This window comes from Melospiza georgiana, chromosome 8 (genome assembly GCF_028018845.1).
Source record: "Melospiza georgiana isolate bMelGeo1 chromosome 8, bMelGeo1.pri, whole genome shotgun sequence".
NCBI classification, from domain to species: Eukaryota; Metazoa; Chordata; class Aves; order Passeriformes; family Passerellidae; genus Melospiza; species Melospiza georgiana.
This window is the reverse complement of record NC_080437.1, coordinates 32,806,285-32,824,411: the sequence shown is the minus strand read 5'-3', so window position 1 is coordinate 32,824,411 and position 18,127 is coordinate 32,806,285. Positions and strand designations below refer to the sequence as shown.

At 42.8% G+C, this 18,127-nt stretch overlaps 1 protein-coding gene across 4 annotated transcripts in view; it reads left to right on the top strand.

Annotated features, from left to right (window-relative positions):
* Positions 1-6,011, top strand: part of ATE1 (arginyltransferase 1) — a 64,985-nt gene extending 58,974 nt beyond the window's left edge. For all 4 annotated transcript variants that reach the window (XM_058028919.1, XM_058028917.1, XM_058028916.1 and 1 more), the window contains exon 12: positions 4,907-6,011. In XM_058028919.1, coding sequence (XP_057884902.1) covers positions 4,907-5,085 — 179 coding nt within the window. In that variant the 3' untranslated portion in view covers positions 5,086-6,011. The remainder of the gene's footprint in view (positions 1-4,906) is intronic.
* Positions 6,012-18,127: the final 12,116 nt, after the last annotated feature.

Genomic DNA, 18,127 nt, shown 5'->3' with positions numbered 1-18,127 from the left:
AACCCCAGCACATCCATGGGCTGAAACTGCAGCAGTCGTCAAGTGTTTATCTTCAGACTTTTTGTTCTGTGGATTTCATGCTTAGAGGTAAAATAATTCTTTTGAGATTCCATTTTTAAGCAAAATGGAAATTTAATTTACAGTATGAGTTGCCTTCATTGTCTACTTTTAAAGTGAATCACCGGTTTCAGTTAATGACACAGATTTAATTATTTTAATTTTTGAATTAGGTTGGTTTTTTGCCTTTTCCTTTCTTTCTTTAACTATTTTGTCCTCCTGTGGTGGAGGAAAAAAATCCAGGTTCTCTGTGTAGTATGGATGCAGAATTACAAAATGATGATGGCCAAATACTTTCATGATTCTAGGGAGTTGAAGGAGCATTTAAAGAAAATTAAACTTAGAAACAGAATAATTTCAGAGTTTAGCAGGAGTACCACATTTCTTGTGTTACCAGTCTTCAGTTAGGCTTCTTGCTAATTCTGAGTCCATTCTGTACAGAAGATATAGGAAATATTTTCCTCTGACTAATGTGGGTTGCTTGGAAATTGGCAGTTGTCCTTTCTCCTATTTAGAAAATGGGAAAGTCAATACATTTGTCACTTTACTTTTAATTATTTCTTCATTTGGTTTCCTGTAAGTGGAAAAAAAGCACTTTAAAGGAAAGTTAGATTGCTTCCATCTCTAGATGATACCCCAGAGAAATTAAACAATGTCATTTTTGTGAGGAGTCTGTCCAAGGGGAGGAAGGCTCTAAAGAGGAGCAGCACAGGATGCTGCAGCTCAGGCTGCCCTTCCACATCACTGTTGATCAAAACCAGCTTGGCCCAGCTCAGCCACCACCAAAGAGCTGTTTTAGTAATAATTTCTGCAGAAACTTTGAGCCATCACCCTTATTTCAGCGTGGTGTTGGCTCTCGGGCTCCTGCAGAGCTCACTCTGCCCTCCGAGTCTCCCTTGTCCAGCTTTGCACGTGCTTACCCAGATTTCTGAGCAGATGGAGCTGGTTTTCACTTCAGCTTCTATTAGGGAGTAATAATAAAGCTTAATGCGTGTGAAGAATAAAAATATTTGGATGTGGGCTTCCCCAAATAACATTAGAAAAATGCTAATCCACCCCTGAGCTGTAAGGAAAAGACCATGAAATTCTGGATTTCTTTAAAGAGTACACTGCTGTCCAGCTTTCTATTGCTGTGAATAAAAAAGGTGAAGTCATTCTCCTTATTTCATGCTGGTGTTTCAGCAGGAATGCTTATCAGCATTTGGAAATGGTGTTTTGGCTTGGGAGGGAGCTTGCAGTTTTAAGGGTAAGTTGATTTGGGTTGTGCAGAGAAATAAGGACTGGACTGTACAGGAGTTTGTTTGGCTTCCTGCTGCTCATGTTCCTCCTCATCCCTGGAGTGTGGGAGCCTTTTTGGGTGAGTGCAGGCTGAGGCTGCCCTTTAGAATAGAAAGCAAATTCCCTTCTTGAATAGAAAGCAAATTTTTTTAACCATTTTACCTTTAGGTGAGGGTGGGTGTGCGAGCTGGGTCAGGGGCTCAGCCCAGAGCCTGCCCAGACACCCCATGGCACGGGAGGCTCTGGGTCACTCCTGCTCCCTGCTTTGTTCTCTGCTGGCATTCAGTGCCTGATACCCTTTGTGTTCTCAGAGAGGAAATCCTCCATGTGTGGATTCCATTTAGCAGTGGTTTGGGGCTGGGAACAGAGCTTTTTAACACCTCTCTGCAGTCTTTATGGGGTCACAGAGGCAAGGTTGAATTAGAAGTGAAATCTCTCCTATATTCAAATTTCAATAGGCAACTGCAGCATAAGTAATTTGCTGCTTTAGGAGTATAGAGGAGAAAAGAAAGAAGTGACAGGTAATTTATTCACTAAGAATTCACCTGTGTTTTTAACTCTGAGACTTACAGGATAATATTTCTGTTTTCAGATGGCAGCTGCAGTTGCCCAGTTCCTTAAATTTACAGGAACTTTCAGTCTACATAATTGATTGCTGTGTATTTTGTTTATCTAGCATCCAGACCATACTGATAGATGTAACTGAATTAAGGGATGAAACCTTGTGTATTTTTTGTGTCAAATGACAGTGTCTCTTCCGTAGACTATAATAAATCAACAGCTCAGAGGGTGAAAAATGTGAAAGTGTGAGGAGGGAAAATAAGCACTTTTAAAAAACTTTTTAGTGGTAACAGTACTGTATTCAGTAATTACAGAAATTACTAAAATTGCTCTAATATACTGTTCCACTATCTGATCAGTCAGGGAAATGTAAGTCACTAAATAAAATTTCTTCACTAAAATTTAAAGGGATGGGGTTTTTTTCTTATTTTCAGCAAGGAGCTTTTTACAATAAAGCATTTGGTCTCATTTTGAATTGTGATTGCTGCTGTATCCCAGCATCAGCCACACAGGGAAGGCCTGCTTGAGTTCAATTGGCATAATTTTGAATAGAAAGCAGATTTTACCATATGCCACTCAGCAGGAGCAGATACTTAATTTTTCTTATTGGGAGAGTAATTTCTTTGTTAAAGTGTGCCAGAGCCCAATCTGCTTTTATTTTCCATTAAATTACTTTAAATTTATTCTGCTTATATTTAAATTGTGTTTAAAGGGAATAGTTTCCTGAATTCCCATGATGTTGCCTCCAGACCAGCAGCAACTGAAAGGTGGCTGAGTTCTGACTTTCAGATTTGTTATAATGGTGACACAAGTTCCTATTTGCCATCTCTAAAAGCTTAACTGTGTACTTGAGATTATTTTACTTAACATCTCAGTAAAAGGTTTCTTTTACAGATGGAGTTTAAGTTACATACATTAAGTACTTTTACAGAAGGTTATTTTTGTTATTAAAGCTTTGATTTTGAGGGGAGTCAATGGAAGAACAGGTAATCGTTGTAGAAATTTGGAATGTTATTTTTCATTGCAAGGAGTAAAAGTGGAGGAAGGGCACAAATGCTGAACAAGAACAGAGTTTAGCTGAGGCAGGAAGTGAAACCAAGGTACAGTAGCTTTGGTCTCTCAAAGAAATCAAATGTGGGGCCAGCAGCACTGCAAGCCAGGAGATGAACTCACCCACTGTATCAGGCTGTGGGAGCATTTGAAATCAGTGAGTATCAGTGAGTATGGACCAGCTCTAAAGTGCTTTTGGCACAGAGCTGTGAGGGCTCAGCTTGGCCTCAGTCCATCCCAGGGCACAGACTGGGAGTCAGTCTAGAGCTGCAGTAAATAGAAACTTTCCAGTTGAAGAAGTTAAAATACCTTTACACTTGTGTCACCTCCAGAAGCTAAACTTGCAGATTTTTTCCTTGGTGAACTCTCTGCAAGGAGAATGTAACAGAAGAGGCAGAAGGGCTGGTGGTAAAACCAACCAACCCAATGGGATATCAGGGAGGTGTTGGCCACACATCAAAAACCTGATGGATTTCAAAGAGGGAGAGAAAGCCATAAAGTGTTTTTGACTTGGTGTTTATCTAAAGCAATTGCCAACAATAATTAGTGGGGAGCACAATCTTAGCAAGTGCTACTCAGATTTTCTTCCTTCAAACCATGTTTTCCCAGTTAAGTCTTAAGAAACACATTGTGCTTTCATGTCAGGAATCAAAACACAGATAAAAGTAATGAAGTCATTCCAAACTTGGTAAAGCAGCCTTCATTAAGTTTCACATACTAAATTCAGGCAATCAGCAGGAAAAAAGTTTACAGACCATTTCTGTGGATGAACAGGGGCAGGTTCTTCAGAGTGTCTTGCACAGAAAAGAGTTTCATGGCCTCCTTTAAAACATAAAAGCAGAAAGAAGGTCCAAAAGGAAGTCTTTGCATAGTTCATGTTGCAAAATACTGACATTCCAGTAAGCATCTCTGTTATTACTGGAGATGCTTAAACTGATTCTCAAACTGATGTTTTAATTCTAGGTTGACTCTTCTTGGTGACTTTTTGAACCTAAAGTTCAGAAAAGTCCAAGATTTCTTTTCCTATTATTTTGTAATAATTTTACTAATTTATCCTGCAGTGGCCTTTAGATGCGTGGCATGTTCTCTGAGTTTCTTTAAAGAGTTTTCTAGCACTGTAGTGCAAAATTTTCTGACACACAGCAGCTATATAGTATTGTTCAGCAGTAGGAGTATCAATGGAATTCATGAAAATAAGGAAGCCTAACTTGTCCAGTGACACTCTTATGTGTATGATTCTGCATAAATTAAGGCACAAGGGGTCTGTATGTGAAGGAAATAAAAAAGATTTAACTTTGGTGTGTGTATCTTTGAGGAGGAATTGTGTTGTACCCACCCAGGGAGTGCTTGCACTGCTCATCCTGTTGATCCACAGAGTTTAGGGTTCAGACTTAGGTGAGGACATGTAACCCCTAAAATGTAACTCACAACCAGTATAACTGAGGGAAAAGCAGATTGGGGCTGGAGGGCAGGGAGCTTCACCTGGGAATGTGGTTTATTGCCTGATGCTTACCCAAGGAAGCAGCCTGAGGTTTCCTGCTGGTTTTAGTACCTTTGTCCCAGCTGGTGTGGTGGGTTTTGCAGGGCGTTCTGTAGTCAAGTCTCCCCTGGTCAGTTCTGTTTGAGATTTTCCCAGATGGAGTTTGACTTCGGCTCCAGGAGCACTAAATGAAGGTGAATTTTTAAATACAGCAGTAGAGGCGTTTTCAGAAGTGCCATCCATCACCATGAGAAATGTGTGATGCAGGATTTGCCTCTCCACACCCTGCAGCCACAGGTCCTTTGCAGGCTGGGTCTGGTGCCAGCCACGATCCAAGAACTCTCTGCAGCTCAGCTCAGCTTCCATCTATCTGCAGATGACTTCTCTTCCTTCATACAGCTCTCATTAGGCATATTGAAGTTAGGGGCATAAATGAAGGTGCTGTAAATAACATTTTTTGTGTTCTGGTTGCCTCTGCAGTCGATGAAGGTCGCCTGAAGGAGCTGGGCAGGGTGAGGGTGCTGCACAAGAGAACCGTGATGCCTTACAGCGTGTACAAGAAGAGGAGGAAGGGGCCCAGTGATGAGGCCAGTGTCCAGCAATATGCCAGCCTGGTGGGACAGACCTGCTCAGAGAGAATGCTGCTGTTCAGGAGCTGAAGCCCCACGAGATGGCATTTCAGTGGCCCCACATTTCATTGCACTGCCCCTGGGTGATGTGTACCATAGTCGTGTGCTGGTGTGCCCACTCAGACAGGCTCAAACACAGGTATATAGCCAGGCTTGTGTCAATACATGGTGCTGTGTGTAAAGGCCAGCTCCAGTAAATCTTACAGCAAGGCTTTAGCAATATAAGTTTAGAAAAACACGCTTGCAGTATATTTTAATTAAGTAGTTCTAGCCTTTCTATGCATTATGAATAATTCTAAGTATCTAAGCAAAATGAAAAACAGGTGTCTTTTTTTTTTGTTTTTTTGTAGAGATGAAGGTTGACTAAATCTAGATCAAGAATCATTAAGTTACAGATGTTTTCAAATAGCACCTTGGGTATCTGTTGTTAAAAATTGCTGTGAAATTTGTGCTCACATTTGTATGCTCCTAAAATCTTGCAAGAGGACTGAAATGTGCTATTACTTTCCAGCATGATCCCATTTTATTTCAGCAGTATGTTTAAAAAACAGGAAGGAATTATTTTCACTGCACATTCTTCATTTGTTTAAAGCAGTAAGTCAGTGTCAGAGGTCCCAGTGAGTGTAGGAGTTCGTGGCAGGGGACGCAGTGCTTTGGAAAACTTTTCCCTTCAGAGAAGAAGCAGAACAGTTGCACTATAAATATACCAAAGATATGCAGCCAAGTGGCACAGTGGTTTTTGGTATAAGCCTTATCCTTTGTCTAACAAGAGTGGGTATTTCAATGCACGTGGCTGATGTGAAATAGAGCTCAGGAGGGTTATCCTGCAGCTCTCAGTGCACATTTCAGAACTATGCTAACAAAAACAAGACATAAGGTACCACTGCTGGGTTTTGTTGCAGGTGCTTTTTTTTTCTGTAGAATTGTACAGGAATTAAATACCATATTCCAGCTTTTTTACTGACTGTTTTGTTTCTGGTGCAGCAGCTCATGGGTTAACACTTTTAATAACATTTTAGTAAATACTTCTGTTGGAAACACAGGAAGTTGTGATCCTTTATGAAAGCACTTTATTATCTCATATATGAGCGTTGTCTGTGTCCCCATTAAGTCATATAAGTTGGAGGAATTTGGGGAAATAACACTGTTGTATAATTCAGTAATGTATTACAACATTGTAACATTACCAATGCATTTGTGCTTCTTATCTTCTTGGATAACAGGGGCTGGTATTTACCTTGAATCCACTTGGAGTTTCCTGTTAGCCTTTGAACAAAGATTCTTATTCAAGGATGTGTGGGTGGTTTTCCCCCAGAAAGGAAACAAATGCAGTTTTACCCTGTGAGGATTACGTCTCCTGTCATTCATGGATTCATTGATTTGATTTTAAACACTTGGCCACTATTATTAATCATTAATTTTTATGTGGAGCAGATGTAAGAACTGGGGAATCAAGTGCAATGCAGGTTTAACTTTGTTTTTCATATCTGTTTGATATGAAAGTAGTGTATATTGCAATATTATTGATAGTCCAGCTTCAATAGCAACTTTAAAAAGTCATTTTCTGTTTTATTAATTGGGCTGTGCAGTATTGATCTGCTTCCAGAATGGTCATTCACGTCAGCATCAAATCTGGTATGTGTTTATCTGTGGCCTGGTACTGAGAGGTTTCTTTGCACTGTTCCTTCTGGTTTGTCCATGCCTTACCTCAGCCTCCTGCCATGGGGAGAAGCACTGAATAATCCTCATGAAGATCATTATGAAGAATTCCTTTCTGTGGAGAAAATGCTTTTACCAGTCTGTTAAACAGTGTAACACTTTCTGCCTACACAGCGTGCTGGAAAGTGGTGATGCCCATATGGCTTGCAACCAAAATAAATGAGAAAACCTTTTTATGTGATACAAAACCAGTTAACAGGCACTGAGGAGTTTCACGATGAATTGCAAAATCTTAAAGGTTATCAAAGCCATTTAATGATGGGCTCCTGGAGAAGTTAAAGTTTCTGTTCAGTTTCAAGGGAGCAGACTTAGTGTCCCCACTGAGGGTTCCATCTCTTTGTGCCCATATTTGTCACTGATATGCCTTGGATTAGACTTTTATCTGATGCTGTTTCTCTTGGGGAGCTTGTAAGGAGTGCAGTTAAAGGAAGGGGAGAGAAGTATCAACCTAAAACCTGAGCACAGCTTGAGGTTGTCCTTGGTGTGGGCACTGGGGGTAAATGAGCATTTCTGTGAGTCTGAAATGGTGCTGTCACCTTCTGACCCCCTGGCACTGCAGCACCAGGGCACACTGGGCTCCTGCTCTACTCAAATATGGATTTATATTAAAAAGCAAAACCAGGCAGCGCCGAGATTAACTCCAAACTGAGTTCATCTCCTGTGGTTTGCTGAGATCTGACTCACTTTAGTGTTATTTTAGAAGGAGGCTGGGGCAGTATTTTTGAGGACTGATGCCTCTATCCCTGTTTTTGGAAGGGGGACAGAGGCTGAGGATGAAGTTCTGTAAATTTTGCCTGTGACTTCAGTGGAGCTGAAAATTCACCACTATTACAATATTATTTAATATATTGTAATTGGCAATTACTGAATTTAGAGATATTTAACTTAGCACAGAATATTTTATAAGAGTTTTTTTTTTTTGTCTGTAGCTGGTTTGTGAGAGTCCATCTCCAATGTAAGGTTGCCTTGTTCTGTCATCTGTTGATAAACAAGCATAAAATGGTGATAAGAAAATGCAGAATTGTGACCAGTGCTAAAAAATGGCATTTTTTGTTTTAGTTGGAAAGAAATGGGAAGCTTACACATGTCCAGCATCAACACGTGTCAGTAAATTCAAAACCTGCATGTTGAGTTTGTAATTGCTTTTTAGCAGGCCTGTTTGACTTGCAAGTGTAGAAAATAAAGTTATTTCCAGTCTCTGTGAATTATTATAAGAAATAATAGCTCTGAATGTGATTTCTGCATTAGTTTGTAGGAATTTCATTATCCTGGAGATTGACCAAGTGTCCAGTGAACAGCAAAATCAAAGAATCCATCAAAGGGTTGCAGCCTTTAGAAGAGAGAACTTGCAAGTTTAAAATCATATCCAAAACACATGACCTGTTTTGGAATGAAGTTTCAGTTCCAGCCAGCCAGATTAATGAAGAAATTGCATTAAATATAATTGATGCTTCTTTTCTGAGTAGAATAAAATAAAATAAAATAGACTTTTCACAAATGGAGACTAGAGAGGACCAGCTATTTATTTGAGTTCAGCTTGGTTGAACAAAAACCTGTCCCGGAATTATGGAGTCAAACCAGCAACACAGAAATTTGGGTTGTGTGCATAAAGATAACTAAACATTAACATTAATATTACAAACATTGCATCATTTGTGACTGCATGAGGCAGAATTCCAGCTAATTCTGGATTCCTGAAGGAGGCTTTTCTCACAGCCCAGCACCAGCCTGGCTTGAAATGTTGGTGGGACTTTTTCTGTTCCATCGCTCCTGTGGGCTCCACATCCATCAATCTTTTCCAGATTCTGTGGATTTCTTTGCCAGGGGATCACTCTGAAGCTCCAGCCTGATCAGCCAATGTTTCTGAGTTCCTTCTCATCCTGGTTCTCCCAGATAATCCCCCAGACAGGATTTTGTGCTGTCCTGATCAGACTCTCCACCCAAGCCTTAATGTCTCTCTGCATATGGAAGGTTGGAGGCAATTTTCAGGTCAGAAATCTTCACTTTTCAGGGAATCACCAACATTTCCCAAAGCATTTTGTAGCCACATCTTCTACCAATATATTTATAGAGCTGCACCTTCAGTCACACTGAGTGTAGAATGCTGAATTACCTTTGCATTTTCCAAATTATTTCAGTTTTTTTAAGTTAGTCACAGTGATGGATGGCAAGAGCAGATGTACAATAGTAACTCATCCTAAATGTAGCTAATTGTGGTCAGTGGATTTCTAAAAGTGTTCTAGAAATTAATCTACTATATACATTTTGTAGTACAGTTAAAGTTCATCTCAAAGTGAGAGCTTTGTTTCCTAACAGCATTAAAATAAGAATGGAAATGAATTAAATTAACATGTAAGCCTGAGTTCAGCATATATTAATGCTCTCTGTACTAATACAGAACAATCTGAACTCTGAAAATGCCCTTGCTGCTGATCTCAGACAAGTAGCAGCTCAGAAGCTTTCTGGCTGGATTCTTTCTGGTTATGTTTTACTGTTTTGATGTTTATTCATTTCCTTATTAGAACTATTCCCATCAGATTTTTGTACTTCCCATCAGTTATTTCCACTTCAGTTTTGACACATAATACATGTGTCTGCCAAAAGCCCTGCTGAGAGATTGCTATCAGGACAAAAGAAAGTGTTGGAAAGTCTGTTAAGCAGTGAGAAGAGAGCAGGGTCCACAGGGACAGTCAGTCTGCAACCTTTGTGCTGCAGAAAAAGCAGGATTTATTTATAATTTAGTCCGCTGCAGGCTTAAATAAATGTGTCAGATTTCATTCATTTCCCTTTGTCTGTGACATCTGATTGTCATTGTCCAGGAAGAATCAATGGTGCATTGTGGAACAGGAAAATAAATGAATAAATGCACTGCATTTGTGGCAGCAAGCTTGAGTTAAGGGATGAAATCACCAACATGAATTTTGTTGGAGTTCTCACTCCATGTCTGCACAGGAGCAGGGAATGGGGGCTGGATGGGGCTTTCAAGAAGTGTTTGTTGCTTGAGTTAAGGGATGAAATCACATAGATTTTTTTTGAGTTATCACTCCATGTCTGCACATGGAGGAGCAAGGAATGGGGGCTGGATGGGGCTTAGAAGTGTTTGTTGCTTGAGTTAAGGGATGAAATCACATGAATTTTGTTGGAGTTCTCACTCCATGTCTGCACAGGAGCAGGGAATGGGGGTGGATGGGACTTGCAGGAAATGTTTGTTGCTTCTCCCCTGTCTGCTGCAGGCTGGAGCAGAGCAAGGACACATCCACCACCCCGAGAGGATCCCTCACTGTGAGCATTCATCTCTCACACAGCTCCTGGGACTGATTCTGCGCAGCAAATACTGAAATGTTGCAGGTTTTAACATCGTCTATCTAATTTTCATCCTTAGATTGCAGTGACCCTGCTCTGGTTGGTGCTGTCCTTGCAGAGCCACCCCTGAGGTTCCTCTTTGCAGCAGCACCAAACCTTCCTGGGGACGGTGCCAGCTCACCCTGCTGTGTTTTCTCTAAGCTAAAAAATCCCAATTACCTTTCCAAAATTTGTGGTTTCAAGATAATTTATTGACCTTTCTTAAATATTGTCCCACTGATCCACTTTTTTTGTCTAGTGCCAGCTGCTCCAGTAATTGAAACAATAATTACTTCAGTGTTTTACATTGGCAAATAAATGCTGAAGTTTTTCAAAATTACAATCACTATTCTGAGTGATTTTTTTTCTGTTTAACACAGATCCCTCTTTGCTGTTTATTTACCACACTTCAGTAAAATATGGTGGAGATACAGCCCTCACTGTCCCAGCAAACAGAATTTTTCTCTCCTTAGCTGCTCTGAACCTGCAACCACCAGATGGCATTTCCAGCCTGTGCAGGTCATTGCAGCATGAAAGTTCTTGTCTGAGTATCCAAATTTTCTGAGTCTCTCCTATTAACATCTCACTCTGAGTTCAGTTTTTTACTCTGCTTTTAATTGGGGTCTATCAGGAAAAAAATAAAAATTGTCAGGTGGGTTTGATGAAGTTCAGTGCTGTTTTAGTTAAATGAAGCATAAAAATATTAAAAATTTGGATTAAAAGCTGTTTCAAGACAAATAATCTCTATTTTTAATGCTGAATTTGTTAGATATGTTCTACTACCAGTAAATTACTGAAAGCAAGATCCATAGGACAATTACAGAGGGGTCAGTTGCAGATTTACCTGTCCCCAAATGCTTTTGGTGCTGTTTATTTCCATGTTCCACCCAAACCACGTGCAGCTGGAGCATTCACAATGTCTAATGTGCATTATTTTTGTGCTCCATCCATGTTCCTCTTTCATTCTTAACCTTGTTTTGATAGCAGGATTTCCTTCTCACCTCTGCAGGGAGTTCAGTGATGTCAAAATAAGGTTTCTAATAGTGAAATCAGAGCTCAGGAGACTGCAACACCTCATTGCATGAAGGGCACTGCAATCCATTTGTTTTGTGACTAAATTTGTCTCTGTTGCTCAAGGTGAAAGCAAAGACACATCAGCTGAAAAAGCAAGGCTCCCAATTTTAAATTAATTATTATTTTTCATCCAAATACGTTATTGTAGCACCCAGAAACCTGGAGGAGGCCTGGCTGCAGCAGCTGCTCTGTGTGTCCTCAAATTGAGATTGTCCTCATCCCTGACATTTTTGCAGTCCATAAAATCCCAGATGTGCTGAGCATTCTCCTTCCTGAGCTGCCTGTGCTAAAGGGAATGTAAAACTGCTTTTCCTGGGCAGGGACATCTGCCATGAGACCAGGCTGCTCAATCCAGCCTGGCCTTGGATCATTCCTGAGACCCCTCACCTCAAATCAGCCCAGGTGATCCCCTCAAACCTCCTGTGTCCAGGGAGTTTTCATCCTGTGTTCATCCAGCTTAATGGGATGGAGATATTCCAGGAATCCAGTGCAGTATTGGGGCTTCGGCATCTTCTTTTAGCCATATTTTAATACGTTAAATCTATATTTTTCTTTGGTTGCCTTGTATTGTAAAATAAAAATAGTTAGTGTTTACACTGTGGAGGAAAAGCAGAACAATTAAATAGAAAAATTAGAACAATAGAACAATTAAATAGAAAGATGAGATTTGCTAAAATTAAAAATGGACATTCCTGAAAAGACAGAACTCTCTTTAGAAAACCAAATCAGTCCAAAAGAGTTGTCAAAATACACCTCCCAGATGCAGAGAGGGATGCACTTTGTGTGCCTGAAGATTCTGATGCTTTTAAGCAGCTGCTTCTCCATCCACACTCCCTTTGTGTTTCCTCTCTGCTGTCGTGCCCTCAGTTTTTCTTGTGCACATCTCCCAGTTCTTCAGAGCCCTTGGGAAGGCAGACACTGCTCGGTGCCAGCAGCTCAGGAGCACGTTCAGCCCGGGGCTGTGTGCTGCTCCTTGCCTTGCAGAGTGCCCTGGCAGAGCAGGAGCACGGTGACATTTACAGGGGACAATCTATTGATTGTGGGACAAAGCACAGGCAAGCAGCAGGAGGGCTGTGATTGTTTGATTGAGCCCCACGAGCAGCACTCTGTACATGGATCCAAAAATGCCTCGGAGCTGCAGCTTCTCAGTGTCATGGCTCTCCCCATGGGCATCATGGTTCGTAATTTGCTGGTTCTCCAAAGTGTTTTGAACTTTCCAACATCGCTGAGCCCCTCTCCCTGAGTGTCACCCTGTGCCAGGTAAGAGATTAAAATCCAGGCTGCTGAGTGGGAGTGGTTTCCTCCCCTTCTGTATTTGTTGAGGCCTTTAGAAGTGACTCCACTTTTCCCAAAAGTGAGGTCAGGGAAGCCAAATTCACCCAGATGTGGCCTTCACCAGGCTCCTCATGAATGGGCTCCACTGAGCATGTTCATTTTTTATTACTCTGCGTCAAGCAGAAGTGACATTGTGGCTTTAAAAGCCAGCAGTTCATCCTCATTGGAAGCCCTGCAGTCACTGGTGATGTGTAGAAATAGCTGGGTATTTAATAAAAAGTTCAATTCTGACATTAATAGTTGGATATTTAATAAGAAGTTTGACATAAGAAGAAAGCGGTTCCCCAGCTCCTCTTCCAGCCAACATCTGGGATTCTTCCCAAACCTCTCTGTACCAACGTTCATTATTGTATTTTATAGTAAGTAAAATCAGGTTTACAATCTCCTGAACCTTCTGGTGGTACTAAAAATACAGCTAATAATTGTCTATACATCTTGTTTTTACTGGAAATAAAAATCCTCTGGATCGAGACACAGCCACGTCCTATAGCCAAGCTGTAAACACTTGTCCTCCAAAAAAATGTTGAAATAGAGTGGAACATAAATTTATAAGCTCAATATAAGTTTGTCTTAATTGTGTTACCTCTGACATCACAGGCTTGGTAAAATAACCACATCTCTCATGATTTCACCCTTTTCTGAGGGATTTCACCTGTGGCTTTGTCCCTTTTCCTGCTGCACACCTGCCCTGCTCCCTTTGGTGTGTCAGGATCCATGCTTGGCACACTGCTCAGCAGTTCCACCTATGGAGATGTGTGTGGAGAGATGGTATCTGGCCTTTAGATACATTACCTGAGATTTCACAACGCTCTCACCGAGTTAATCCTCCTGTTTTTCAAGGATTGTAGAGGTAAGGAGGGCCATAAATTACCTGCAGTATTGTTTTTGTTGAATTGAGCTGAGAAAAATGGAGAGCTTTTTATGTGCCAACCATTTGCTTAGCTGCCTGCAGTTCTGTGCAAGTTTTGGGTGAGGAGGTTTTTCACAGTTAAGTGTGGTTGTGCTTGAAACAGAAAATGGTAAAATCTGAAGCTGTTAGGGTTACAAACCTTCACCAAGTTTCTGATGATTCTGATGTTTGTAGCTTGGAATATTTTGCACACATGTTCCGACTTTGCATCCACAACATTTCTTAAAGGAACAAGTCTGCAGCAGACACGAGAGCTACCATCAGGAAACTTGTTTGACAGTTTAAACAGGCAGCATCTGTGTTTCCTACATTTCATAGTACACAAAAAAGAGCCAGGATTGCCCATGGCTCAATTAATTCAAGATGCTGTCGCATGGTGGAACTCTGCTTTGGAGATGTTAAAAAAAAAAATCTAATTGAAAAAAGGGATTTTGCCCTCATATTTGGCTGAGTTTCATCAATATCACCTCCTCAGTGGAATAATCCTGAGAGCAGTTGGCTTGAATTTGGAGAATTAAGATAAATTGGTGGCCATCAGGGCCGTCCTCCTGTGCTTCCAGGTACATCTCTGTTAGAAGTGAATTTGGGATTTTCAAATTTCAAACAATTATGGGGCCACTTAAGTGTCTTTTTAAAAGCACTGAAACTGCCACCATCATCAAGGAAAGGAGCAGTTGCCTTGCAGGGCTTGGGCTCAGCAGAACACATAAACAGATGCTTAAGGCAAAGCCCACAAGGAATGTTTTGATGAGGTGGACTCCAGGAGAGCCAGGACACCACAGTGAGGTCCAGCCTTGCAGCAGAGGACGTAAAACATCTCAACAATTTGGTTATAATTAAAAGGACTGTGTTCTGGCACCTGCTTCCAGATTTTTGTTTCTACAAAGGACTAATATAAAATAAAAATAGTATAAAATTTTCTCTTCTGTGACAGAGTGCCTCCAAGTGCCTGGAAGTTGGCTGGGTGGGAGAAGTGGGAGAGCTTTCCCAGAAGCTGCAATCGCGGCTCAGGTTGCGATAGCGGCGTTGAATGATACCTGAGCCTGTGATTTCATCTCTTGGCTGCACTGGGGCTCTGTGCAGGGCAGGAGATTATTCCAGGTGTTGTGTCTGAGCCCCTGGCTCTCGCCTCTGGTGGCACGAGGTGCTTCTGCCTGCAGGAGCAGGTTCCACACACATGAGCTGTGCCATGGCCAGAGCTGCTGCCGTGGCTGGTGAATTGTTGGGATCTCCAGCTGGTCAGAGTGACCCTGAGAAAAGTTGGAAAGTCTCTTTTCCCAGCCGGGCACTTTGAAAAAAAGAGTCAGAGCTCTTCGTTTCTCAGTCTCAAGGTTGTTTATGGTTCCTTATCTATAAAATTTTTTCTCCTGTCCAGCTGAGGTCCACTCAGCAGGGCAGTTCCAGGCACTCTGCCTGCCCCCAGGGCAGTGTTATGTCTTTATACTAAAAACTACCTGTACAATATTTACAATAACTTTCCAACACCTATCACCTATGTTTGACAGTGACCTTCTACTCTAAACCAATGTAAAAGTGCCAACATCACAGCAGAAGATGGAGGCCAAGAAGAAAAAGGAGAAAGGCTGGTTGTGCCCAGATTCCTCCATCTTGTTCCCTAAACCCCCATTCTAAAAACCCCAAAATCTACTTTTTCACCTTGTGATAAATTCAGTATCATTCTACTTAATTTGTCATGGCTTGCAGATCTTCATGTAAGGTTGGTAACTTGCTCCATGGGTCATAATCAAAACCACAGGCAATTCTGAGCTCTGTGCCAGGGTCTCTGAGACCCCTGGCAGGGGTCTGGGCTGCTCAGGACAACCAGAGGGGTGTCCTGGGTCCTGACAGTGAATTAGCCCACAAATAAAACCAGTTTTGGGTGTCAGTGTCTGTACTCAGAAATCCTTTCCCACACATCTTCCTGGCTTTTTGAACATGCAGCGAAAATCATGCACACTTACTTGAAAATTTATGTGCTGACCTGAGTATTATCTCTGGGGAGGACTCCTTGGGTCAGTCAAAGTGAATTAAAACCAAATGCGTCTGTTTTCCATGTTTACTCTTTCCATAAACACAGCACGTATGCAGTGTGCAGCTGCTATCCTGGAAGGTTTCCTTCCCCCTGTTGGGGGGATCTGTGCTTTAAGAACAAATTCTGTTGGTAGTGCTCTAGAAGGAAGAAGTGACGCCGGCCCACTTCACAAATCATTTATCAAACTGGAGGAATTTCAAGGAAGGTAAGATGAAGCTGGGGCTAAGACAGTCAGTGCACAGAGCATTTCAGTAAATAAAATAACAGGAATCAATGCCTTTCCCCTCTGCTTAGATCAACTCCAGACAAAACAAGATTGAAAGGTACAGAACATTTCCTTGGGGGAGGATTACCATTTATTTTTATTGATTAGGGCTCTCAGGCTGTGACCTCAAGCGCTCCTTGCAGTTCCTTCTCCCTTTGGTCCCTCCCCACTGCTGGTGCTTGCTCTGATGGAGCAGCTTGTGTTCCCCTTTGCCAGTGAGGGCTCCCCAGAGCTGCTGTGATTCTCCATTTTGCTGTGTTCAGGCCAAGCCTGACACCAGGAATGTGCTGAGCCACTTCATCCCTTGGATGCACCATTCCTCCTCCTGAAAAACAGGGGATGATATTCAATCAGCCCCGCCAGGAAATCTGACATCCTCAGGCAAGGACATGGAGGGGCTGGAGGGTGTCCAGGGAAGGGAATGGAGCTGGGAAGGGACTGGAGAATCCCTGAGGAGCTGGGAAGGGGCTGCAGAATCCCTGAGGAGCTGGGCAGGGGCTGCAGAATCCCTGAGGAGCTGGGAAGGAGCTGGAGAATCCCTGAGGAGCTGGGAAGGGGCTGGAGAATCCCTGAGGGAGCTGGGAAGGGGCTGGAGAATCCCTGAGGAGCTGGGAAGGGAATGGAGAATCCCTGAGGAGCTGGGAAGGGCATGGAGAATCCCTGAGGAGCTGGGAAGGGCCTGCAGAATCCCTGAGGAGCTGGGAAGGAGCTGGAGAATCCCTGAGGAGCTGGGAAGGGCCTGCAGAATCCCTGAGGAGCTGGGAAGGGGCTGCAGAATCCCTGAGGGAGCTGGGAAGGGGCTGGAGAATCCCTGAGGAGCTGGGAAGGAGCTGGAGAATCCCTGAGGAGCTGGGAAGGGGCTGGAGAATCCCTGAGGGAGCTGGGAAGGGGCTGGAGAATCCCTGAGGAGCTGGGAAGGGCCTGGAGAATCCCTGAGGAGCTGGGAAGGGGCTGGAGAATCCCTGAGGGAGCTGGGAAGGGCCTGGAGAATCCCTGAGGAGCTGAGCAGGGGCTCAGTCTGGAGAAAAGGGGGATCAGGTGGCCCTTGTCGCTCTGCACAGCGCCTGCCAGGAGGAGAACAGGGACAGGAGCAGAGGGAACTGAGGGAACTGAGGCCTCAGGCTGTGCTGGGGAGGTTACAATTGGATATTTAGAAAAAACTCTTCACAGAAAGGGCTGTTCAGCCCTGGCACAGATGCCCAGGGTGGTGGTGGAGTCCCCATCCTTGGAGGGATTTAAAAACCATGTGGATGCAGCACCTGGGGACATGGACACTGGTGGACTTGGCAGTGCTGGGTTGATGGGTGGACTTGATGATCTCAGAGAGCTTTTCCAGCCTTAGTGATTCTGTGATTCCATGAAGGGATTGTAAGTGCAAAGAACCACTGTGGGTGCTGCAGGGTGGGGTAAAGCCCAAGCTTTTTTTGCTCTACCAAGAAATTGACAGATAAGGTGAAGCTTGAGGAGAAATTGCAAGAGAATTTTTATGAATGAAAAACACAGTTGAGTGGGAATGTTTGGATATCAGGGAGCTGGACCTGCTCATCTCTGAAAGTCTTCCCTTCCCACCTCAATTATTCTGCAGTTCTATGGATTCCAAGATGGACTCATCCTGTCCCATCCCAGGGCTGGCACGTGATGGGAACCACTAACCTGGGGGAAGAGCAGGCACTGAAACCCTTTCCTGCTTGAATAGCTTTGCAGAATGTCAACCAATTTCCCCAGCAGCCAGGACTTTTGGGATTCATTCTACATCCTTTTATTGCTGTTGCCATAGTGAAAGACACTAATTCACCTTTGTGGGAAACTTAATAAAAATCAGTCCATGGATCATTAGAAATGCTTGTGGTGAATTTTAGAGACGGGCTTTTCACAATCTGTTAATCCACTGGCTGAAGAGTTGGTTATCCCATTCTCTTGTGTGGGATTCTTTACAGGGCACAAAGTGGCTGTACTGGCTTTGACTGCAGTTGTCTGGAAATGGGCAAAAAAGGCTCACAGCTACTGTGTGGTTTAATTTAAATGCCAGAATTACCTTGGGGGTGACTGTTTGCTCTCCAGAGAATGGAGCTGCCTGGGAAACCCCTGCAAAGCACTGAGCACACTAAACTGGGCTGGCATTCATCAGAAATTGTCATTTAGGGGCTAAATGAGAGGGGCTGTTCCACAGACACTGAGGACGTGTTTGGGCTGTTGGGTGAGTTAACAGGGGGGCAGATTTGTGCAGAGCCTGATCTCAACTGGCACCCTGGGCCAGTCTACCTGAGTGACAAAATATAAAATACGCTCAGCTAAAATACAAAATACACTCAGCTACCCTGCAAGAACTGCTTCTGGTTTGGAGGTATGTGGATGCTGATTATAAACCCTTGCTTTTCAGAATTCTCTAAAAAGA